At 29.7% G+C, this 26,455-nt stretch overlaps 1 protein-coding gene across 5 annotated transcripts in view; it reads right to left on the reverse strand.

The window, feature by feature from the left end:
- LOC142325326 (rho GTPase-activating protein 20-like) overlaps positions 1-26,455 on the reverse strand; it is a 551,352-nt gene that overhangs the window by 76,639 nt on the left and 448,258 nt on the right. The window contains exon 2 of one of the 5 annotated variants that reach the window (XM_075366953.1): positions 19,729-20,086. The exons of the other annotated variants lie outside the window; for them this stretch is intronic. Coding sequence (XP_075223068.1) covers positions 19,729-19,845 — 117 coding nt within the window. The 5' untranslated portion in view covers positions 19,846-20,086. The remainder of the gene's footprint in view (positions 1-19,728; positions 20,087-26,455) is intronic. 5 annotated transcript variants of the gene reach the window in all.

The following is a 26,455-nucleotide window of genomic DNA, read 5'->3' on the forward strand; positions in this document are numbered from 1 at the left end:
ACCGGCGTAATCACTTCCTGATTCCATTTACAATTTATGATTAATCTAAATAAATCGACCGACGGACTGCAACATCACAGCAAACACAAATGTCATGATTACTGTATTAAATTCGTGTAATTAAATTTCACGAATTAGATCATATCTGATCGTAAATCGATACAGACAATTTATAAATAATTGATTTTGATGATATTTATCTTTTAGCCGTATTACTGCAAAGAGTACTACAGCAATATTTGTATATTCCATACAACTATGCATATACTCGTACGTAATGTAAATATACAGAGTAATTCAAAATGATACTAAATTTCGTAACTGTATTCCAAATCAAAAGCTAATGACAAATCTGATTGAAGTGAATTACACCTGATAATACTCGTAATAAAGTTTACATACACTATTCAAAAACGTTCAATGAGGCCCCCTTCGGCTGTACGGCACACATCTAAACGGTAGCTGAACTCGTCCCACATGCGAAGAAGCATACCTTTACTTACTAGATTCACCGCAGATCGGCCACATTTGTTAGTAGAGATTGTACGTTAACTGCATCTTTCACAAACCACAAGAAAAAGTCACGTGGCGTAAGATTAGGTGATCAGCCAGGTCTTCATTCCCGATGCGTCCGATCCAACGTCGAAGCCGAGATTCATTTAGATAGCGTCGAACATCTAGATGCCAATGGAGCGGAGCTCCGTCCTGTTGAAAAATGAAGTCTTGTGAATTTTCATTTAGTGAAAGAAAAGTCAGTTTTCCAGCATGTTTTGGTACGTTATTCCAGTAGCTGTGTGCTCCGCAAAAAAGAATGGTCCATTAACCTTTGTTTGCGATAGGGCGCAAAACACATTAACCTTGGGAAAGTGTCTCTCATATGTTGCAGCGTGTAAGGGATTTTCTAGATCCCATATGCGAACGTTGTTGTTGATTCACTTTTCCAGCGAGATGGAACGTCGCTTCATCGCTAAAAATTAAACGCTGAAGAAAGTTCTTCTTCCATGTTTTCAAGCATTTGACAAAATTCAACCCGCTTTGGCTTGTTGTAACCTCCCCAAAGAGCCTGTAAAAGTTTGAAACGACCTCTCAAAAGACAGTTGGTTTAGATATTCCAAGTTCTGTACTCTCTCTATGGATTGGCTTTCTTCAATCTGTCTCACGTTCTCGTCCTCTGCCACATGCAGTCGGCCCGTGCTCTTGCCTTTACAGACAACCTGTTTTTCAAACTGGTGAAACCAACGACATACGCTCTTCCTTGTTGAAGGGTCAATGTTAAATCGGAGACGAAACGCACGCTGCACAGTTATTGCCGACTGAGATTAGTCGTACTCAAGAACACAAAAAAGCTTTTGTCACATTTAGCCATCTTACTCACAACTGATACTTAATAGCGGCGCTTCTACAACTACATGCGCTCTAGCGATGTTATTCGAAACTTTAGGTCTTACTCTGATCTACTACGTAGATCAGTCAAATACAACGTGTAGTTCAGAAAATATGTAGTTACTAAAGTGAATCCATCATTTAGAAAATCATAATCCATCATTTCAGAAAAATTGACAACTATCTTTCAATAATTCATAACTTTTATTGGAGTGTGAAGTATAAATGTGGATGTATTATGAAAACAATTATATACTAACATTATGATTCTTATTTGCGTAGTAAATAATGTATTAAATCTAAGCATATGTTTTATATTTTTCAAACGCAATAAAGTACAAAAAACAGTTTCAATATAAAATGATTTTCATTATTGTTATTATTGTATCATCAAACCCCTTAGCCCCCCGGAAAAAAATCCGAGCTACGTGCCTGCCGGTTTAAACAACTGAACGCCCTCTACCAAGAAATCAGTAACTTGATCAAATCTTTAAACAAGTTAAAACCTTTACGCATATGTAGTACGACATATTAAAAAATAATTGTGATTACAAACCTGAATGCATCTCCAGAAAAAATAAACTTCTTTATAAATAACTTCCTTCTTAAAAAAAAGCTAGTCAACATTTTACGACTAGCTTTTTTTTAAGAAGTCATTCTATAATAAACAGGTGATTTGGGTAACATTTATACATTATTAAATTTCTAAATTCAATAAAAAAATATATTGATCGGCACTTCCAGAAAAGTGGTAATGATAAAAGATAATGTAATATGAAGTGGGTTATTGGCTAATGCGTAAAGTATAAAAATTTGACATACCAACTAGTTAAAGGCTTACCATTAGTCTACTTTTTGTGGAAGAAAGAAAAAATTCCTGTTCAAAAGTATATTGTACAAAATCTGACTTTTGAGTCCAAGGATTGCCTTTGTATCCTTCTCAAGTTGATGAGCTATTTATCCTTCTCAAACGTAACAAATGATTGAAATGGGATTAAAATTTGTTAGTGTTAATATAGCAGTGCATCACAAAATTTTTTATGTATCGATTCCAATACAGAAAATAAGAATTTAAAACATAAGGAGAGGGGAAAACCCTTTTTCTATAAACATCTACTTTAAAAACAAACAAAATTAAATAATACTAACATCGATGAAATAAGTTGAATTTCAATTGTTTATATTTAAAAAAATAACATCATAAAATGTTAGCGGCTAGGACACAACAAAAATGATGCCAAAACTGAAATTCTTTTTAAAATAAAAAGTATGATTTATAGTAATTACACAATTATTTCTTGTGACGTCAGCCAATATTCTGCTTCGTTGTCACTCTCTACTCTTTTCTGTTTTGTTATCTTTTAACCTCAACATCACCAGTATACACCAGTACCAGTTGTCTGTTTTACAAATTCCAATCTTTGTTCTAGTTAAGACCATTGTGGTCTTATACCACAATCGGTATTTAATTTACCTTACATTCTGTAACTTACATTTTAAAGTTAAATGAAAAAGAAATCACGCTAATCTTTCACAGCATAATATTTATGAAATAAAATAACCAGTTATATATATAACTGTTTTATATATATATATATATATATATATATATAAATATAAAAAAATATAAGGATACTTATAATACGTACCGATCAATTTTATAAATTTAATAAGGCAAATTCTGTCATTACGATTACTGACATTAAACTGCCAAAATAAATAGTTCAGCTATCTTATCCTGACTTAAGTTCATACTTAATACTGATTTTCGTGTACATAACATACACGCTTATTCGAAACATGACCTGTTACCTGCTTCATCCCGTATTTCGTAAATCGAAAGATACACGCTGCAGGCAACAGTAGCGGGACAAAGTACATCACGCAATACTTGTCATATACAGTTACTTAGCTTCTAGCAGCTGTGTAAAATGTGCACGCACCACAAAACTCAAAGAAAAAATGATAATAATTCATCCAATTTCTGAATCACCTTTACTGACATAATAATTAACAGCTGTCATTAAATCGTAATACGATTCATGACAAACATGATATCATGATTTCATGATAAACATGAAAAATGTGTAACATAATATTAGATTTTAATCATTTCTTATCAGCTAATATCTTAAGATTTAAAAAATAAAGAAGTGTACGCTCTTCATAAAAAATTCAGAGAATAAGATTAGGCTTGATATGAATGTTACTTAACTAATCGCTTGCACAGACAATTTTAAAATTCTTTATCCGAGATCAGCAGCGTTAGTGAGAATTTAGAGAATTATTCATTATTACATTCTTGACAGTAATTTAAAAAAAAACGAAACCACAGAACAGCTTTTTCCATTGTGATTTCCATCAATATCTACCCATAAAAGGCTTTAAAATAGATGTGTATATCAAATGAGTAAATTCTGAAAATTATTAGACATCTCAAAAACTCAACACAATTATAAATGTGCTGTAATAACTACGACTGAAGTAGACACTCAAGAACTCATTCAAACTGCTACGTAATAATAAAAATTAAATAAGATACACCGATCTTAATGTATTTTCAAGCACAACGAGAGAATTTGTAGAGCAAAAAACAAGTATTAACTTAAGAATCTAGATTTAGAGGGTTGTTTGAAATGCACTGTTAAAAAATCCGTTTTATATTTTGCTATTTATAGTTTTTCGGACAATATAAAACCGACCGTGAAAATAAGCACTTTAATTAACAGACATAAGAAATCACTTAACAAAAACTCAAATATATAAATTATACGCTTAAGTACAAGTTAATTAAAATTACTTTACAGCAGAGTTCTCAAGTTAGAATTTGTGTAACACAGGATCTTCGTAAGTAGTCAAAAAACAAAAATGGTAAATCGAGTATTTACTGCACTTACGAATTTCTGTGTTTCATAATAATAGATATTCTTCGACCTTGATTGAGTATGTAAATGCAAGGAATATGAATCACTGGATAATCTATAGTAAAGAGTAATTTAGAAATAAAAAAATACTAGATATGGTCCAGTAACTGCACAAAATGTTAAATTTTCTTCAAATAATTTTCATCATCTCAACAAGCCAAATAATGTAGATAAAGTAGCACCCAATTATTAGATTTCTATTTAACTGCCTTTTTTGCAATTAAAAAAAAAAAAAATATAATAATTTCATAAAAATGTTCCAGTAGGTGACAAATGCAATAAAGGAATGTTTTTAAAATGTTAAATATCAGGAGCCTCTAAAAACCTTATAGATCTATGTAAAAAACTTAATTTTTTTTTTTTATATAAAAAAGTTAGTTTAATATTCTTATTTTCTTTAAATTCGGCCCCGAAATAACAGCGTAATATTACTCAAAATTAATGATTACAAAAAAAAATAATCACCTTTTTCTTATATTTAGAAATACTGATCAAAGGTCAATCAAATTAATGAAAAATAATAATTTTAGAAATAAAATAATTAATACTACTTCAAGAATAAATATACATACATGCATACAACGACTTCCTGTAAAGTACAAAAGAAGGTACCAAATCCGAAACTACTTTTAAAAATTTATCATTTTCTGGAAGGTTTCATTTTTTTTAAGTGAGAAGAAAAAATTTAATTAATTTATAAATATCAAAATTTTTTACAGTAATATATTTCTTGAGCTTCGTACTTTTTATAGGTAGTAAATAATAAAATGAAAGGACGCCCGATACTTGCGTAAAACCATAGGCAACGATCTGTAAATGCCTACGCCGACACTAGACTATTACCACATTAAAATAACGTTTTACGGACAATTATTATTCTAATAGATGGACTATTTATTCTAGTACTCAAATTATTTGTAGTCGTACTTATAAAAATATGCAAGGAATATAAAAATGGTTGTTCCTAGTTAGTGCAGTTTTTTCAATGAAAAATGTTTATTTACGTGCAAATAGTACAGTGCACTAGATGTATTTTCTTAAAACGCATGTTGAGTATGACTAATTTTGGTCGAACAACATTTTCTTTGTGAAAATTTGCTCGTTTATGCAAACAATTACCAAAAATTTATTTTGCGTAAAGAAAAGATATAACTAAGATATATTTGCTTAAAGAAATAACAAATATTGGGGGAACTGCAATGCTACAAAGTTCTGGTTTAAATAAATTCAATTAAATTCAAATCAAATTTTGTAAAAATGGGTTATGCCGATGAAACATAATCCTTATGTATGAAAGAAAAAAGTATGCGGTTTTATAAGACTTATGATAAGATTGGAAATAAAAAACGCATCTCATTCATTTATAGACGTATCTGTAAGTATGAAAAAGGTTATCTCTAAAGTAAAGACAGTTTCATTGTAAAAATATTTGTTCTGAAAACTTTATAAATATTTTTTATTTCTCAAACTATATACCTTATACTACATCTCTATATAATCGCCACATGAATTAAGACATTTATCGTAGCGATACACCAGCTTCAATATTCCCTCGCCGTATTCTTCTGCCGCTAGTCCATTTAGCCAGTGATCAACAGATTTTTTAAGTTCACCGTCACCGGCGAATTTCTTATCACTCAAAAATTCTTTCAATTTCCCAAGCAAATGGTAATCAGAAGGAGCAAGTCCGTATAGGGTGGTTGATCTTAAATTTTTCTTCCAAATGTTCTCGGTAAATCACGCATCAGACCCACAACGTGCTGACGTGCATTATCGAGCAGCAGGACGACGCCATAGGTCAGCCGCCCACGTCACCGATTTTGAATGGCGCGCCGTAACTTACGTATAGTGTTTCGCAGTAGGCTTCTTCATTTATAGTCGTTCCACGTGGCATGAAATCGATCAGCAGTATGCCAAAGCGATCCCAAAAGACTGTGGCCATCAGTTTGCGTCCAAACGGCTGTGGCTTGACCTTTGTTGGTCTGGTTGTTGATTGATGATGAGGCTATTCACTTGACTGCCGTTTTCCCTCTGGCGTGTAATACAAAATCCATGTTTCATCGCAAATTAATTAAAGAACTCATTACCTTTTTCAGTGTAACGCATGAAAAATTACAAAGCAGATGCCATTCAGATGTTTTTGTGACATTCCGTTAGGACGTGTGGCACCCAACGTGCACAAACCTTTCAGAACCCTAAATGGTCATGAACAATACGACCGATAACAGCTCTTGAAACATCAGGAAAAAAAGAGCCAGGTCGAAAATCGCTGAGCGACAATCTTCTTTTCTGATTGCATCATCGAACCCGTTTCAAGAAGTTCTCGGTGATTATCGAGGGCCTCTCCGAACGTTCTTCTCATCGTGCACGTTATTATTTCTATACCTTTCATACCATTTTCGGACGTTTCTTTCATTCATTACATTATCACCGTATGAATTACAACTGCCTATGAATTTCAGCCAGCTTACCGTTCTGATGGTTTAAAAAAGTGACTACACGTATTTCACAGTCTGCAACAATATCAGTTTTCCTTTTCATTTTATATCGTAATAACTCACACGTAATCAAAGATACTGTAACGCGATAACTTACAGACAACAGTGTAGCGTGTACATTACTAGCGTGCCCATGAACGATACAGGTTCGCCAACCTTAAGGAAAGAAATTTCCCAGCAGTCTTTACTTTAGATATCCCTCGTATATAAACAGTTTAGGGAGCACTCCACTACGAACAATTACGTTGCCGCCTACATACGTAAATCGTTGTCAAATAATTATTTTTATAATATCGCCGATAATTCGAGAATAGCTCTCCCGAATTAGATAATGAAATACCGAAAATAACACTTCAATCTATTTGTTAAATTTCACAGACAGAAATTCTAAGCAGCTACCTGTTGTAGGAAATGAAATGATTAAGTCGGCATCTGAAAATACTACTATACGAAATATGATTCTATAACGTACTACGCGAGCTCCAATTTAAGCCTATCTGATCACAAATAATGGCGTTATTTGGATAACTCCACGACTAAACCCTACTCAAAGTTCAATAAAAACAGCGGCACAAAAACCATTAAAACTGGTCCAGCGTTTCCTGAATGTTAAGCGGTCATCGGTCCATCGAATTCTGATTTACTTATACATAAAAATTAAGAAATTCATTTACTATTTAACGTTTAGAAATAATTCACAACCTATTCCTTCTCATAGAAATAATATTTCTAATGAATATTACGAACGATTTATTATTATTTTACACGTTCTATTTTATTCTATTTCTAATTATTGTCCCGATTTACCATGAGCAAACAGAAACAGGTAATTTTGAGACAATTTAATTGTCATTTCATTCAATTTAATTGTAAAAATAAGTAGGTCTCTTTAAATAGTTAGTACTATAAAAATTATGATGATATAATTTGAAATATTTATTTTGTTTTTAATACATTATAGTCCAAAAACTAGTTATTAATCCCAAAAGGTATATGTGGAAGTGGATTTCCAACTTAATTACTAAGCCAGTTTGCAGCGAGATGTTAAAAATTCTACATTTTTAAAAAGTTTTTATTACGTAAAATGTCTATGTATTAATTGCAAATGATGTCTCCTAAACTCGTATTTTTTTTTTTGGAAAAACGAGATAATCTTTCAATAACGTAATGTAATTGTTATAAAAGAAGAATACTTTAATATTTCTACTTGTATGATGCGATAGCGCTAACTTTGAAACCGGTTGATAAGTTAGGACAGCTAAATAGTAAACATAGAAGAAAGTTGACGACCGAAAGAAGCTTTGACGAAAGCGGAAGCGATGAGGAAAATCACCGACAAACTATCGAAGCATGTGAATCAGTGACAACGATTTAGTGTTACAATCTCAAAATATCGCTTTCGACTTGGAACGAAAGGACTGACATAGTGTAATCACAATATAACTGTCTTCCCATTGAGCTGTCAGTACATTAAAAAAAAAATAAAAATAAACAACAGATGTCTGCCAAGGCGAAACTAGTTAGGACAATCTGAGCACTACATTAAACAACCTCTGGGCCGAATATACCTCTAGACTGACCGTGGTGGCTGCTGCTACGTTATCTAAGGCCGTACTATTACGTGGATAACTAAAGAAGTTTTTCCTATAACCCTAAACAATAAGCTACCTGTATATGAACTTTATAGAGACAATTTAAGATATTTAAGGTTCTTAAATCAAATCTATACATACGCTGCGTTGTCTAAGTAAAAATGCACAATTTAAAAGTATTAGATTGCTTCACCTTAACAAAAGAATTAATAAAGAAGGAAGGGTTCTCAGTACTCGTAAATAACTATAGTTTAAGTAAAATCATAAACCCATAAGGGTAAGTAATTAAACTACCGATTTAATGGTTTTATAAGTGCACAGAAAACAACAGTACAATTATTCTTAGGCTAAATGACAAGTTATGTTTTTAATTTATAAGTAGAAATAACCTTAAAACAACATAATCAGTTACAATTCCGCACGATTTATTATTACTAACCATTAAATGGTATAATAATTATTTTATTTATATAAGATAGTAATTGCAAACCGTACCTGTTATTAATAGCAATAAAATATTGAATATAATAATTAATACTCTTTGTTACCGATGCATGCAAGTACAATAGATTTTATGATACCGGTGTACGCACATAAAAATTTATTTCGTTTTATCGTAGAATTAATTACAGTAGTAATAGATTATTACATTTACTCAGTACTGTAATCTAATATCATAAAACCGACACCGGTTACAGCAAAAATGCGATAATTCTTAAAAATTATCGTGATCAGGTTTTTTTTTACATCTCAAGGAAATCATACTAAAAACAACCCAGCAATTATTTAGTTAAAAGGTCGGTCAAAAATTCTAACAGAAAAAACTGTTATCAATACTAAGAAAAAAATTAAGTTCATTGTGTATTTCTGTATGGAATTGTAATCATAAATATATTTAAAAAATAAATAATAATAATAATAATACTGAAATATTTACAGTATAAATACTATATATTATGAATACCACTTAATTCGTACAATTCTGGACAAGCGAATGTAAAACATCACCCATGTTCTCCAGTAACATTTAGAGTAAGAATTTCAAAAATCCTATCTACAGACTGAACCTACTAAAGAATCAATAACAGGTTTCCTATACAGAATAAATTATCTATTTTTAACAAGCGAAGACCCAAACGGAAACCAGTAAGTCGTGATTAAGTTTTGAAAAATTATCTTCGAAGCAGGCCTTAACGAACAGCTTCGCACCAGCCAAACAAGGCTGAACATTAATGTCTAATCTATTTTATTTCTTTGCGTTTTTATGTTTATAATCTAACACAAATTCAGGAACCCTACCTTAATTGTACAGCAACCACTTTTAATTAATCTGCTCATTTACTTCTTCTAAATTGAATATATTTTGGTAGCAATAATAATCGATAATGCAAATTAATCTTGCAAACTGGACAAATGTTTACTTAATCGCATCAAAAACAACCAAATTTATCGGCCTAGTTTCTTATCAATATCAGCCTAGTTTCAATATCAGCCTTCCTACTGATATTGAAGAGAAGAACGATGTTCAAAAATCTGGTTTAAAAATAAAATCAATCTTTATATTGCGAATAGTTGCGTTTATGTTTTGATATTTTAAGACAGTATTTTCTTAAATAGTGAATAAGTCCAGTTTTTTGTCTATCATTATTATACGTATATGATGAGATTTCTTTGAATCTTTTTTTAAATTCTCGCATAATTTTGTAACAATTCTTTTAAGAAAGATTTTTATTGTACTCCATTTATGTTATACTACAGTTCGCTTATGTTATAAATATAGCATGCTATTAAAAAGTGATTTTATATCTCGTACAGAACCTAGGTAAAATGAAAGGTTAAAATGATCCAACTGAAAAACTTAAAAATATTGTTTGACAGCTACTCATGAAAAACTAACGTTACGAAAATATCTCAGTAATTCTACTCACTCAATTTAAAACTGTTTATCAATTACGATTTAAGTCGTTAAGAGAAAAATGATTCTGGTTACACAACAAATCGTTACGCAGTAAAGTTAAATCTTCAAAATTTACAATTTAACAGTTGTTTTAAATGTAATAATCATTTTATAAAAGCATACAATCACCATTAAATGCACTTTTCTCTCAATAGACCCATAACCCTTCAGGCCGAGTTAATCCTACAGGTGGTAATTGGTGGAGTTTAACCCTGTTTATCCGAAATAGGAGAGACCAGATGTACGGAAATAAAGACCGAATAATCCGGAAATGTTATATAGCCATTAAAATCACAGTAAAAATTAAGTCTAAAACATAGAAACTTATTAGAAATCTTTTTTTATTAATAATAAATAAAGAATTTACATACAATATCAGTTCAAAAAGGAAAAAGACCGACACAAAATTCATTACTTACACGTCACTCACATTTCTTCAAACGAGGAATGGCAGAGTTTAACGTGTTACTGTGGCTGCAACAGCTTAAATTTTTACATAAACACGTTCATAACCGATGGATCTATATAATCTATAATCTTTAATTTACGAAAGGTATAAATAAAAGCCTATATTTCATGTTTGAAAAAAATTAAATCCATTCTACTGTACTTAGTAATATGAGACTTAAAATGAAAAAAATCGAGACAAAACTTTACAGAAGAATTGAGATCTGAAGTTCCGTGAAAAATAAATAATATATATATTTAAAATACTGCGACGCTGAATCGATCCAGATAATCCGAATGGACGAGTTCATACTGTATGAGTTGAAAAACCTTTTTCTCAAATATCGTACACACAAATCGCAGATCTTCTACTACCTGTTCGTTCGAAATGAATGATGAATAAATATAGTTAGTCTACAATGTGATAATTTCAAAAATAAGTAGTATTTCATTAATTTTTATAATCTGGTCGTCTCGTTTTTTCTTACACAGAAAAATTATAAACCAATTTATCTATTACGTCAATTTTTGTCTGAACAATTCAGATCGTCCTTGTCAGCTACGTATACGGTAAATGCATTCAAAGTTTGCACTCACGGATTAAATTCCATACAATACTCTCCGCATTATCATTATTATTAAAGTAGGACAAACTAAGAATAACATACATCTAACAAACATATTTGATGATAATACTACTATGATGTATTTGCTTGTCGTACTGTCAGTCAAGAATACCAGAGCAAAAAAAAATAATTTTCCGTGCTATTTAACACTGAATTCTATTGCAAAATGTTTTCAATGTACGACGTCAACATATAATTTGAAATTTATGACCTACAACAGATCACAAGTTTTTTAATATATATATATATATATATATATAACCAAATTGAGATGAAATTTACCTAAACATAATAACCGAGTAACCATATCTTATTAAAAGAAACATGAAAAATATTTGGAAGATCTAACATCAAATTTCATCAATTTAGAAAATAAATTGAAATGTTTTTTAGACTTCAATTCTATATTAAACAGAATATTCTAATGTATTATTCTGTTGATATTACTTAAAGTATACGAATAATAAATAAAGCAGATCAAACTTTATGCGTTTGCATTTTACATCAACAAAAGACAAAATTTTGATCATATTATAAGTTGAAATTATAACTGAAGAATTTTACAAAGGTATAACTTTGAAATAGTAAATTTTACTAAACCTCAATCACTAAATCGATCGTTTTCGTAGAAATTTCATTTATGTAAGTTTCCAAAAATTTTAAATATCGTGAGGACGACACTCGGCTGCTCTATCACGCTGCGGCCTTGCGAAACAACTGCACGACATGACATTCAAGACGCTTCTATCAATATTACACGTTCACTTCACTCCCATAAAAATTAGTCATTTTAAAACGTTTTTATTTTTTTAATTCTAATAATAAACCATGAAAATAATTCTTACAAAACCGGTATCCGTATACAGGTAACGTATAAATAGCGTATTAAAATTAATTATGTTAACTTTGTTTATTGTAAACTAATTTCATATGTGAAAATGTAAACGAAGTAAAGTTTAAAATTGTGTAACAAGAGTATTCCAATTTTAAATGTAAGTAAAATACATTTTTAATTTTAGTAATTAAAATATGAAGTAATAAGTAGGCAACATTTTTATACGGATGGGAGCAAGATATGTTCAACTATTTTTTTTACGACTAGCGCATTCTTTCCAACAGAAATTAAACAGCCACCCGACCACCACAGGTTCACGGTTCCTAAAGGAACAATCTCGTTTGTCTCCGTATTCGGTGACAAACGATATTACAATTTTTATCGACAAAAAAGGTTAACATTACTTTATTTACATCAACTTCTGCAACTGAACTTCATAACTTACAATTCATTAATAAATAATAAGCCTAGATATTCTCATTTCATTTGAGACCAATGACTTTAAAAATTCCTCGAGCTGATCAAGAACTCGACACTATCGACTTTGCATTACAAACCTTAACAATTTGAACCGCATAAATACAGTCAATCAATATTTAACATTTATATTTCAGTAATAACTGTAATATGTACAAAAAAATTAATTCCCATTAAATCATGCTCTCAATCTTAACATTCATTATACTGTCAATAGATTATCATCACTGTATTGTCAATACATCTTTACAGTGTATGTACTGACAATAGAAAATAAATATTAAATTTATTATTGCAGTATTGCCAATAGATATTGAACGTATGAGGGCGCTTAACATTATTAGCACATACAGTAGATGGATAATCATAGTTATAAAAACGATAATATACACAGTATTACTGAATTCATAAGCCATATAACCGCTAATATTAAAAAATAAAAATAAAATAAAATATAAAGATCTTGAGATGATTCCTGGCATAAGGAAATGTGGAAGGAATTTTGTAATTGCCAAAGAACGATAAGCGGGGGGAATAGAGAAGAATGTTTAATGAAATGGAACAGGTGTGTTAGCAGGGAAGACAGGCAAGTGGCTGCACCCAGCTAGCTAATAGCTAACATTTCGACAAGCTCGCTTCTTGATCCTACCAAGGTGAGCCGGGTGCGTGCATTCGTGTGCGTGGACCGGTAATATGTGTGTAATACTAAAACCCGCACGCGCGCGAGCGTATATATACTCAATGTGTTGCGTGCGTGTGCGTGTGTGCATATACACAAGAATTAACTACCTGTTGATATCGCAATACAATTCGTGGAAAGAATGTCATTCAGATATATTCAGTATTGTATATTACCTTGGAATGACTAGTATCATTGTTTACCACTGAAGTGCATACAAATCCATCTGGTGGTTCGCCTAGTTTTAATAAATATCAAAAATAATTACACTATCTAATTACAACAGGTAAAAGAAACGGCAATTTAATAAAATAAACTAAGACCTAAGGCAAAATTAGTATTGCGTAACAATAACTATAACAGATTAAAAATATTACAGCACAAAACATAACAATGTGTCGTTAATTAAATACAGAAAAAATGCAATACAGGCAGAAAATGATTAATAAATATAAATACCCAATTTAAAACGATGCGGCTTTTTAGAAGCAGAACGTCGATCAATTGAATCTCAATGGTATGTGACTTTTCAGATGCTTAAGATTTTCGTGATGATGTGCAACGTTTTAATTCTACTTATTTTACAATAAATTATATACATAATTAAATAATCAGTTGTTTAAAAACGTCACATGAAAACAAACATTACTCGCATCGAAATACAGTCTGGCTTAAAACTACGTACCTCGAAAACGACTTAGAAAAACTTAATGTAAAGAGATTAATTTTTTTTAATATGCATGCATATTATTCGTTTCAGAAAGTATCATTCTTCAAAACTAGATGCGAGTTGGTAGATTTGTCAAAACTATCTTTCTTTGATCGGAGAATATAAAACTTAATACCCAATAAGAATATTTACTTTTATTCACTTAAGCTTTCGTAATAAAATTAAATATATTAAGAAACACTACATATATTATGTATAAATAGCGTGTGCTAATAATGTTACTATATTATAAATAGATTTATTACATTACAAAAGAAATAATTTTGAAATGGAAAAATGAACGTTTAGTAATTACTATTCTAAAATAAATCATACTAAGTCAAATATAGCTCTCAATTGATGAAAGTGAGTTATCCAAACCAGCACTATTATAAATACAACTGAAAATTTACTGATTAATCGACTTCCAGATAAGGAGGTTCTCAAATCTATAGGCGTGTTTTAGTATTTCACTTTAATAAACGCACAAATTTCGCATTAAAAAAACATTTATACATAAAGTTCATCTGGTGGTCCTATTGGAAAAAAAATGTTTTGTTATTGAAAATTCTATTTTAGTTCTTTTTCGAACAACCTATAAGGAAAATTTTTTAAAGAGAAATTACGGTGCTGCGTACAAGGTTTGAAATACCTTTATTTTTCATATTTATAATTTTTGCTAAATATTAAGTTATCAAAGCGTAATGATAAAAACCAGATCCAAAGCCATTCAAATATTCGAAGTGTTTTCGGATGAAAATTTAAGAAATAAATAGCAAAACTTAGGACAAAAAACTAAAACAATCTTGCATTCCAGAAATATTTAACTCAGAATCGGTAGCAGGTTTTAAATCGTCGAAAAATGTATATATTTTCAGAATTCTTCGTTAAATTTCGACTTTAATGAATCTCTGTATTAAATTAAGGGTAAATAAGTTGCTAATAAATAGTTTTAATTTGGTGTCTACTTAAAACGATGGAAATTAAGGGAGAACTATTGTTTTCAATTTTTTTTTTAAGTGGTTTTTATATAGTTGATAGTACCTTTAATTTTTTAAGAAATCAGATAAATCAGTTCGGGAATTGTCAGAATAATCAAATTTTATAATACATCATTGAAAAATATTGGTTTTACATTTTAATTTTGATTACATAGTTCATACGTTCAACAGAACGTATGAACTGTTATAAGAAAATATTTAATAATGTGAATATAAAATAAAGTAAATGGAGAAAGTTCAATTAAGTTCGCTTTTATCAAGTCGTATACACTTTTAACAAACCCCATTTATTACAATTATGTAATAAGAGAAATAAAACCATCAGCTGATAATTTCACGCAATTATCACTTAAGAAAATGTTATTTTCTTCCACCATTTTTTGATCTAGTTGATCACCAAAGTTGATCTACCATCAACTTTTAATGATAAACAAGCCGTTTTTTCTTTTTTAACAGTACTATTTTGGCCAAGAATAAACAAGTAGATATTTTCAGGTACCATAATTCACATTTACGTATCGTCACTAAAACAAAAACTCGATCACAAAGAGGCACACATATTAGCTCAATGTACGCATCCAGAACTGCGTAGAAATGTGTGATTCATAATGAATGTATGTGAGATTACAATAAAACCGTCAAAGCAAAACTGGAAAAACTAATTCATAAGCCTAGTTGGCAACAGTAATATGGAAAAACATTATTATTTACCTTTCCAAAAGCAAATAAATGTACTTATAGATAATAAACTTAATAATTTAAGTTAATATAACATCACTTATTCTTTTTAACGGTCATGATAAAATAATTGTAATTCAACTTTCACACAGTTTTAAATTGTTAACAACGATTACAGTTTTAGTAATTACAATGATGTAAATTTTTACAATGTATATTCTTATTATATGAGTAAGTTACAATCACAAATTCATAGTATATGTAAGAATTTATTTTTTATTTACACATACAATAGGTTCAATTCAACAGTCTGAATGTTGATCGATTAATAATTTTTATAAATAATAATTTTGATAAATAATAACTTTTATAATATCTCGTAAAAAAAATTAATTTAACGTGAGATTTTCTCATTTTTGGGGAAGGGAATTTTTATTTCCAAATATTTAACATTGTCAAACACATAAGCATAAAAGAGTAAAAGTAAGAAATCAGGAAACCATGAAAAGAAAATCTGTGAGTAAACGGTACGTCACTCAAATTTTTAAGTATTTTAACAAAAGAAAGCAGAAGTTAAATTAATAACAAAATCAAACTCACTACAAACGTAATTATTAAGCGAAAGAAATATTAAAAAAAAAAAAAATGAAATGGAAAAAATCTACTTTCGTCAAGTAAAGTAGGAAGTTATCAAATTGTGAGTATAAAGATGAATGTTAACGTAACAAATGGAGATACAAATAAAATAGTGTACGAAAGGAAGAATTTGAAAACTACTCAAGACGAGCAAGATGGAACTGTATTCTGCTTTTTAAAAACAACAAAGCCTCGCTTTAATATTAATATACATGACACAAACACGTTTTTTTAAAAGTACATTTTTTCAATCCTAAATGATTTTTTCCAATTGTTATATGGCACTGGTTAAATTGTTCAATGGGTTTCTGAAACAAATGATGATATCACCCGATTCGAATGTCACCTACTCTTCTAATTACGTCGTAAAGCACTGATTCCCAAACTGTGCGTCGCGGCGCACCTGGGAGCTGCGCCTCTTCACAGGGGCGCCGCGAAATACTATAAAAGCTTCGTAATTAACTGAACAAAGACATTTATAATTATTCATTTAATGTTAATAAAGTAAAAAAAAAATAATAAATTATGATAAAAAAATACTTTTACTTAGTGTAAGGCGCCATGGAAAAACTTTAATTGAAAAAGGGCGCCGCGACTCGGAAAAGTTTGGGAGCCACTGTCGTAAAGTAAGATAATGAAGTCCTGCCCAGATCGGTTTATGAAACCCACCGGGTTGGTCTAGTGGTGAACGCGTCTTCACCACTAACGCGACTTCTTGGAAGTCGAGAGTTCCAGCGTTCAAGTCCTAGTAAAGGCAGTTACTTTTATACGGATTTGGATACTAGATCGTAGATATCAGTGTTCTGTGGTGGTTGGGTTACAATTAACCCTCAGTAATGGTCGAACTAAGACTACACTTAAACAGAAAGGATAATTATATAATATTTTTAAAAAAATAAACTAAAAAATGCAAGAAACACTACATGACATTCTGGGATTGTAATGTTTTAACGTTTACAACAAAAGATTACTACGATGAATTTTCTTTCTTTTTAGAATCCACTTTAAACTCTAATTTTCAATATAATTTTGTATTTACTGTTAATAAACCTAACAAAGAAAGATTGAGAATATCCTATTTCGTTGGGAATGTTGAATGACAAAATTATTAAAACATAATACAATTAAATTTAATTTAAAAGTACTATCAGTCACTTAATTCAACGACTTTATAGCAAAAACTTAATTCTCTTAAATATTATAAGTTACTGTAACTTATACTTTACTTTACTTTATAACTGTAAAATATTTACGTTCGTTTGAGAGACACAAATATCGATACTTTTGACCCGAGGCTGTACAAAACTACACTTCATTTACATTCATACATATCATCCTCTGAAGTAATACCTTACGGTGGTTCCGGAGGCTAAACAGAAAAAAGTAGAAAGATGGTACACAAGTATTATAAAACAACCGTACTCTCAAGTAATTTTATATTCCGGCTACGTAAATATTTGAACGTGCGTTAAATTAACAAATACAAAATTTATAGGTTTGGAAAATTTATCAGTTTTGGATATAGATACTTCTAACCTGATAATTTATAGGTGAGATACTTTACAGTATCGATACTACTTGTTATCAAAACGAAAAATATTGAACGACGATAACGATTGAAAGAAACTTGACTTTTTTCTGCATTCAAGATAGCGTTTTCTTTTTCCTTACATTCCTAATAATTTTGTCAGATCGATAAATGACAGTTTTTATAAAATACTAAAATAAGAAGTACCCACTGTGAAAGGAACATATTTTTATTAAGCTGTCAAGTATAAGATTTACCATTATTCTTGTCACATTTCAACTTTCTTACCGAATATTCTTACCTAAGAGAGTGAACGCGTATAAAAAATATATAACGTACGTAAGTGATAAGTAAAAGTAAACGTTAAAACATTAGAAATGTTGGAATGTCACTCATTAATAATACATACCGAATAACATAATTGATTAATATGCATTATAAAATAAATGACTACTAGTAGATAAATGGAAAGTGACAGTTCACTTTCAAAATACAATATTCATATACATACCTACATCGGGATTTGTAGAATCAACGCTGAAAGTAAGAAAACTTTTGAGACTTGATTTATCTGATGGATATATCATTTCTAATATAAAAGCCTACATTAAAATAGACTTATTATTTAAGTCAAATAAATGCTAACTATTAAAATATCTTAATTGTATAGAAATATAATTTCATGAACGAACAAAACCAGAATTTTCAGAGCGATTACAGTTGTAGAAAACTCAAATCCTTAGAAAAGGCCTGTTCAAGGAGAAATTAATAGTGCATCATAAAAGCTAAAATGGTAATTTTTTCTAGAGGTTTGCCGATCTAGACGGGACAAAAAGCCGAAAGACATCGTATATTGATGTTCACTGATCGAAGTGAGGCAATAAAAAGAAGCCACTGTGACATAGGTTCTGTTAGCAAACGAAACTCTTTCATTAAATTTTTTTTAATTGAAAGGATAATAATAAAAAGCACTCGAAGGGAAAAATTGAAATAGAATCCTTTAACGCTTCTTCTACCGCCTTTTTTACAGCGAGGTGAAGAAGGATAAAAACCTCAAAGGGCTTCGCTCCAGAGTGCAGTACCTGTTTATTTATATAGACTACTAAATTTTCTACCAGAAGAGATCATTTTCTTTGCCGCAAATCAGTAAGCGAGCACTTTTATTGCCTTACTAATGACAATTAATCATGTAATATAATTATTATAACTGTTAATATATCCGTGTACATTATTTCAAAGTTATCGGTCGATCATAGTACAGACGGATTAAATCTTCTGTCCACTTATTGTGATCGGAAGTTAGTTCCGGTATATTATTTAAAGGATTTTGTCCTGCTACTCCATAAAATAACTGTTTTAGACCGTAACATCGATTATAATTATACTTAAAAGCCCTGTATTTTTAAAACTTTTCATGATTTGAGTAGATCACTACTGAAAATTAACAAAATTGACAACATCGGGGGAAAAGCAATATAATACTCTCAATAATATGAACATATAATGAACGATATATTTATTATTATGGTGAAACCTGAAAAAAATATTTCTCTTACAACTTTCGGTTTAGTACACCACCCGAGAGTTCTATTGGTTTCGTTTTAACTTTGATATAACGATGACAATCAAAGCGATTTTGAAGCTATTAGTTATATAATACGATATATAAAAAAATATTAATATCCATCAAAAAACAACTATTTCCATTAAAATAAAGATAATGCAGATAGTTTAAGAAAATTATGTGGTGAAAATTACCTTAAAATAGTAAGCATGTTGATCAGCGCAGAAATTAAATAGACGAGGTCGGCTCAGGTTTTGAGACCGAAGGAGATCTGTGACGTGTCCGTCCACATAGACCCAGACGTGAGTCATCGCACCATAAAAAAATATAATACAATAAAAATAAAGTTCACTATAAACACTATCGATCGGTCGTTCACAGAACAATTATACGCCCACAATTCATATCATCGCATATCAAAAACTAATGAGTCACTTCTTTTAACTAGAACGTAGCATCATTCTAGTACCTTTTAAGTATTACAGATGACCTACTGCCATCGAATCACCAAATTACAGAAAAACAAAAGAGGTCGGTCGCATGGAACATTACCTGCACAGGATTAAAATCAAATATATTACAAATTTATGCGGGAGCTTAGCTTGAAATCAAACAAACGTACGTGACAGTATCGGAAGTAGGAGCTTCTGTCTAGAACGACTCTGTTTAGATGTGCGTGTTCCTTATTAATTTAAATTTTTACTTAATAAAATTTATCACTATAGATTTTAGGCCCGATGTAAATTTTTACAATAATAAAATTTATAAAAATAATTTTATTTCAGATTAGTTATAACTATAATTGACAGTTACTAATTACCAATAATGATTATTGATGTTCAAATTTACACGTTGTAGCCGGAAATATAAGGCAAAAATGGAAAAAAAATAACAGGATAAGCTAATATATATATATTACTTATTTGTCTGCTTCTTTACAACGTACAATTTTTTTTTTTCATTATTCAAATTTTTTTATTTATCCCTAACTATTTGTTATGCAATCTTACTTTATATTTACCAGTGATACCTTTACACTAATACCATCCTAAACGGTTAAGTTTAAAAAAAAAGTTGATTCATTAATCACGAACAGGTAAATAGGTATCTCTTAAATCAATTTATTTTTCTTTTGATGCTGCAGGATCCAGATTAAAAAATAAAATTAATTTTTTTTTTCAGATCCGAGTATCCGTATTACCCGATATACTTCATGTAACAACAAAAGTTTGGAATAGCTCAGTTGATTGTAATAAAAGGTCAACTAAAACACTGACTACTGAATAATGCACAATCTTCTTACAAGACAGAATAATATCGACTTAAAAAATAATCTTTTCATTGGAATATTATTAGTAACTCTCTAATTTATAATATAATATATACATGAACCGTTTAATATTCAACAACTAATCGAACTTATGTACCCAAATAGAAATTAAGAAATCGAATGCACTATCCCAGAACATAATACTTATAAAGGTTCAAATAATAGATCACTTTTCAGAAAAATATGAAAGTAATAGAAAGTAACAGTGAATGAACTCGTAGTTTCAAACCCTGATCGGCTCTTCATTAAAACATATGTGAATTTAATGTGGGAAAACTTCCGAGGTCATTCAACCGTAATTCTCAAACATAACAACAATAAAACTGGATAATATTAATTAAAATTCAATTGAGAAAAACATTAACTACTATAAATGAAAAAAAATAATAATAACAATGTAAATGATGATAGAAGATGATTAAAAATAAAACCGAACAGGTATAAATAATATAATAAACAAGAGACCCAAACAAGCCAGAAGCAAACGTAATTCTGCGCCCATGCACAAAATTAAATCTACAGTCACGATAATAAACACAAAGTCTTTCAGGTATGTTATAACAGATTAAAAAAAAAACAATAAGGCACAAAAACGAAATTAAAAAAGACGGATATGAATCTGAAATACTAGATTAAAAAAAGATATGAGCTGACATGAAGGGAAGGAGATATGGGCATAAGAATTTTATCCTTACTTTTTTTGCCTCCTCTTGACATTTAGCCTTACATCGGAGCGAGATAAAATTACAAACCCTTACAACTATCATTTAAATCTTACGTATGATGGATCTATTTTTTTATGAAGCTCTTTTTTCACTTCAGAGAACAGTAGAAAACTAAACTGCAATTTCAAAATAATTTTCCTCCTGGTAAAACAATTTACAAAAATTAGTTAAAGATACAAGTTTACGGTATCAGGGGTACCGTTTTTCTGTTTAGAAAAATTAACGGAAAAATGTGATATATATATATATATATATATATAGCAAGACAGGACGTAAACTGAAATACTTAAACAGAAAATAAATATAGAGGATTAAGGGAATTTTCAATTAGATTCCACCAATCACAGAAATCGCACATCAATTGACTTCGAAGATATACTAAACGAATTCTATTTAGTTTAGGGTAGATGACTTTAACTCTTTTATTAATTACTCTTTCACTCTTTTAAACTAAGATTTAATTTTGTTGTAACAAAAAATAACTGAAAAAGAAAACATTTTATACAAAATTCATGAGTCTGATAACAACGAGGACTTTTCTACTTTGCAAACTCTGTATACTTACAATAAACAAACGACAAACTGATTAAGTAATCCGTTTAATTTCAATCCGATACAGGCAACACTTTTACAAGAATTTTACGGCTGACGATGTACAAAATTGAGGGACAAAATATTTTTCACGTATTTTAGCTTTCATACCAAAGAAGTAGCAAATAAAATAGAACAAAAATAAACGTGCCGATCATTAAAAGCCTACGCTTAATAAATATTTTTAAGTATAAAAAAAATATTCTATGTTTAGATATAGTTTAAAATCAGTCAAACCACTCAATTTTTCAGCAGATAAGAAACTACTGAACTGTAATTAAAAAATGGTAAAGCAAAAAAATAACCATTATCAATAGTAAAAAATAAGTAAGCAAGAGAGATATATACGTAAAGTTTTCAATCAAAAATCATTTCATTACGAGTTAAACAGTTGTTTTTTTTCTTAATTTAAAATTCAATCTAAAAGTTCATTTATTCATAATAAACATAGATATAGATTTTTAATAACTTCGTTTAAAAGCATGGTGATGAAAAAATCAGTCTGTTTCAAAATGATGAGTTTAGATTTACTATAATAAGTATTATATTTCAATAAATAATAAATACAAAATCCAACAAAAAATAACTGCTTGAAAAATATCATACACTAGCTAGATAAATTTATATTTTATGATCATGTTAAGTATCTAACATAAAAGCCGCTTTAAAATAACAAGATAAAAAAACAAGCGATTTGCTTTTTCGATCTCATCAAACATTCCGACCTCATGTACAAACAATCCTTCAACGTCACTTAACTTTATTTGCTTTGGTATTATTTCAACTAGGAAACAAGAAAAGCCCATTTCATAAAATATATTTGCGCTTATATAAGTTATTAACAAAGAATAAAATAAAAAAACTAAGAGCCGATGTTTAAAAGTAATATATACTGTAATAAATAAAATAAAACTCACTAACTAAACACGGAGAAGGAAGCTCATCAAGGTTAAAAGATTACGAAATATAAAATTGCATTTAAAACAGAATAGTTCTACCAAGGAATATTTCATTGAAATTACAAAATAATATGGCAGTCACACGATGATGAGATAACAAGAAACGTCAGTTTTATGATAAATTACATCGGGCCCAACATCAATAATTATTAAGATATTGAGCTGTATGTTGGCACAGCGATGAATAAATCAGCTAATTTATTACGTGGTCAATGGTTCATGTCTACAAAATATTATTATATCTGAATGCGGCTAAGCATATATTTTTACCTTTAAAACATCTATAAAATACAAATCTTAATTAAGTTAGGAGATTACCTCGATTTCTGTTTAGTTTGTTTGCTTTTGTCAAGTACGATACAAAAAAATGGCTAAACTAAATTTTAATGAACTGTGTTTGTTCATTATAAAAGCTGTAATCATTTTAAATGCCTTAAATTATTTTCAGAGGAAATTGCAGCATTTTGAATGAAAAAACTAGTTTTAACAACATTTCAAAAAAAAAATATGAAAACTTACAAATAGAATCAAAAAAATTCACAAATTTGGTAGAAAATTTTTTTTCAACGAAACTTATTCATCTTCTAGGATGAATATGTAATTTTAACAAACAAAATCAACTTTTATAGGATATTTTTTTGCATACCAATTTTAAGTAACAATTAACTTTTTTTTAAATAATTTTTTTATGTTTACTTAGTAGGGATCCTACCGAGAGAAACAATTGAGAAGGTGATAATTAAAGAAAATGAAGATTTGAACGTAGGAATTTTTTTTTATCAGCGGACTTCTTTCCGATTGATAAGGAAAAACGAAATAACGGCGGTTAAAAAAAATTAGAGTATCATATACATAACAAAGTAGGTATTTTTTTAGAATGTGACCAGAGATTTAAAGAGCTGTACAAATCAAAGAAGTATCTAGTTCACCTCAACGATAAAAAGGGAATCCCGAAATTCGAAAGACTTCAATTCAAAATAAAGCTTAATAAACCTACGTATTCACATCGAATGAAAATATTTTGACAATTCAAGTATTTTTTACCTAAAGTTAATATTAAAATACATAGTGTGAGGGGTGTGAATAGAGCGAGTTTTGAAAATGAAGGTATCCGAAACGCATCAACGCATAAACGCATCATTTAGTTATGACAAAGCTAGGAAAGGTAGTTAAATGTACTCAATACAAAATAAAAAATATGTTTACTTCTTACATTGACATAAAATCTTTTTATTGAGAGCGAAAAACGCTTTCGCGTTACCATCGCCCGCAACAAACATATCTAGAAAAAAAAAACTAAACTAAAGCCAGACCAAAACTGAATATTTAAAAAAGAAAACTTACAGCCAATATCACAGCTAAACTTATCACTGAAAACTCAAAATCACGAAAGCAAACAGAAAACATATAATTTAATGAAGACCGAAAGGGAGTATTATAAAGGGCTCCTTTTCGAATAACAAAAGATTTAGGAATTAAGATATAAACGGTCTCAGCACCACAACAAACTACACACACGGATAAACAAGAATTGAAGCATAAATAATTGTTTGTTTCAGACAGTAAAACAACATTAAATTCTATGAAATAAATTGACACTTCGTAGAAATAACATCAACCGACTTCCTTATCATTGCCCAGGATACCGCGATGTTTCTTTGCAATTTAAATTTACGACGCAAGGCTGCATAACATATGCAATCCACAAAGATATGACGCACAGTCAAGCAGCAGTTACACCGTACACAGAGGGGTGCGTTTTCTGATGACATCAGTAATGGAAATACAGGGAGGGACTGGCTATAAACCTAAATTTTGTAAAAATACGCCTAAGTTTAATAACTTAAAATTGTAATGCAATGAATATCTTTACTCGGTAAATGAAATAAAGAACTACATTCAAACGTAATATGGAAGTCTAGAATGTGGGGGCATATGAAGCGATCGAGAAGCGGGTAAGGATAACAAAATTAAATATAAAAGAGTAGTGGGTTAATTTTTTCAACGGATAAGCGTTGATAAATAAACATCTGTATTATTACCGGTATTACAATAATATTACTAACGAACCAGATGGACGCTGACATTTTATTATGATTTATAGAAAGCTATATTTTACGTTGTTTTTTTGAGATTATCCGTCTGTCAACACATCTGAGTGCATCTTAAAATAAAATGAATTATGAATAAACACCTTTAAATAGGCTTATATATAAATTAAACTATTATTTCCATAACAATAAATACAAAGACATTTTAAATACAATATACCTTATTGTTTTTAGTTAAATTACGTAGCATATTACAATTTATTGTTATTTTGTACAAAGTTAATATACACCATGAATTATTTTAATATTATTTGAGAGACTTGAAGATGGTTTTCTCTCTCTCTCTCTCTCTCTCTCTCTCTCTCTCTCTCTCTCTCTCTCTCTCTCTCTCTCTCTCTCTCTCTCTCTCTCTCTCTCTCTCTCTCTCTCTCTCTCTCTCTCTCTCTCTCTGTGTGTGTGTGTGTGTGTGTGTGTGTGTGTGTGTGTGTGTGTGTGTGTGTGTGTGTGTGTGTGTGTGTGTGTGTGTGTGTGTGTGTGTGTGTGTGATTTCAGTAAGAAACCTTCTAAAATGAAAAAAAAAAACAATAATCAAAGTAAAAAAGAAAAAAAGATTACACATTATCAACAACTGACAATAATAAGAGTTAATAATTTCACCCATTATTATGACATAATAAGATTCTCACCTTGAAAATAATTTCATATTTTATTAAATCCTTGAAAATAAAAAATAAATAAAAAGACGAATGGTTTATTATATTAATCGATACTGCATTGATATGGTGTATTGTATAAGTAAAATGTTAAATTCACGAACTACAAGTGGAAAAAAAAAGATGTGCCTCCGTAACAAAAAATACTTCAATCTAATACGAGACGGATACAAAATTTATTTTTAATTGAATCACACACTACCAATAAATAATTAGAAATAATCTGAAGTTCCAAGAAATAAACAATTAAACTCTCACCTATCTGGAAAAAATATACGATAAATTAAGAAATATTATAAAAAAAAATTGATTTAAAAACCTGATAAAAAAGAAACATCAGTCTATAATGTATTAATTATGACAGCTGCTCGATGAAGTTTTGTTTCAAATTATCCTTACAATTATTCTATGTTTCATTTACTGTAGCAACTGATACTGCTTGATGATATGCAACTGTATTATATAAACGTATCTATCATAACGGCAAATAAATAAATAAGAATTTACACCTACATTTATGACAGATAAAAAATTAAATTTTAATTTAATTAA

Source organism: Lycorma delicatula, chromosome 1 (genome assembly GCF_047948215.1).
Source record: "Lycorma delicatula isolate Av1 chromosome 1, ASM4794821v1, whole genome shotgun sequence".
Lineage (NCBI taxonomy): Eukaryota > Metazoa > Arthropoda > Insecta > Hemiptera > Fulgoridae > Lycorma > Lycorma delicatula.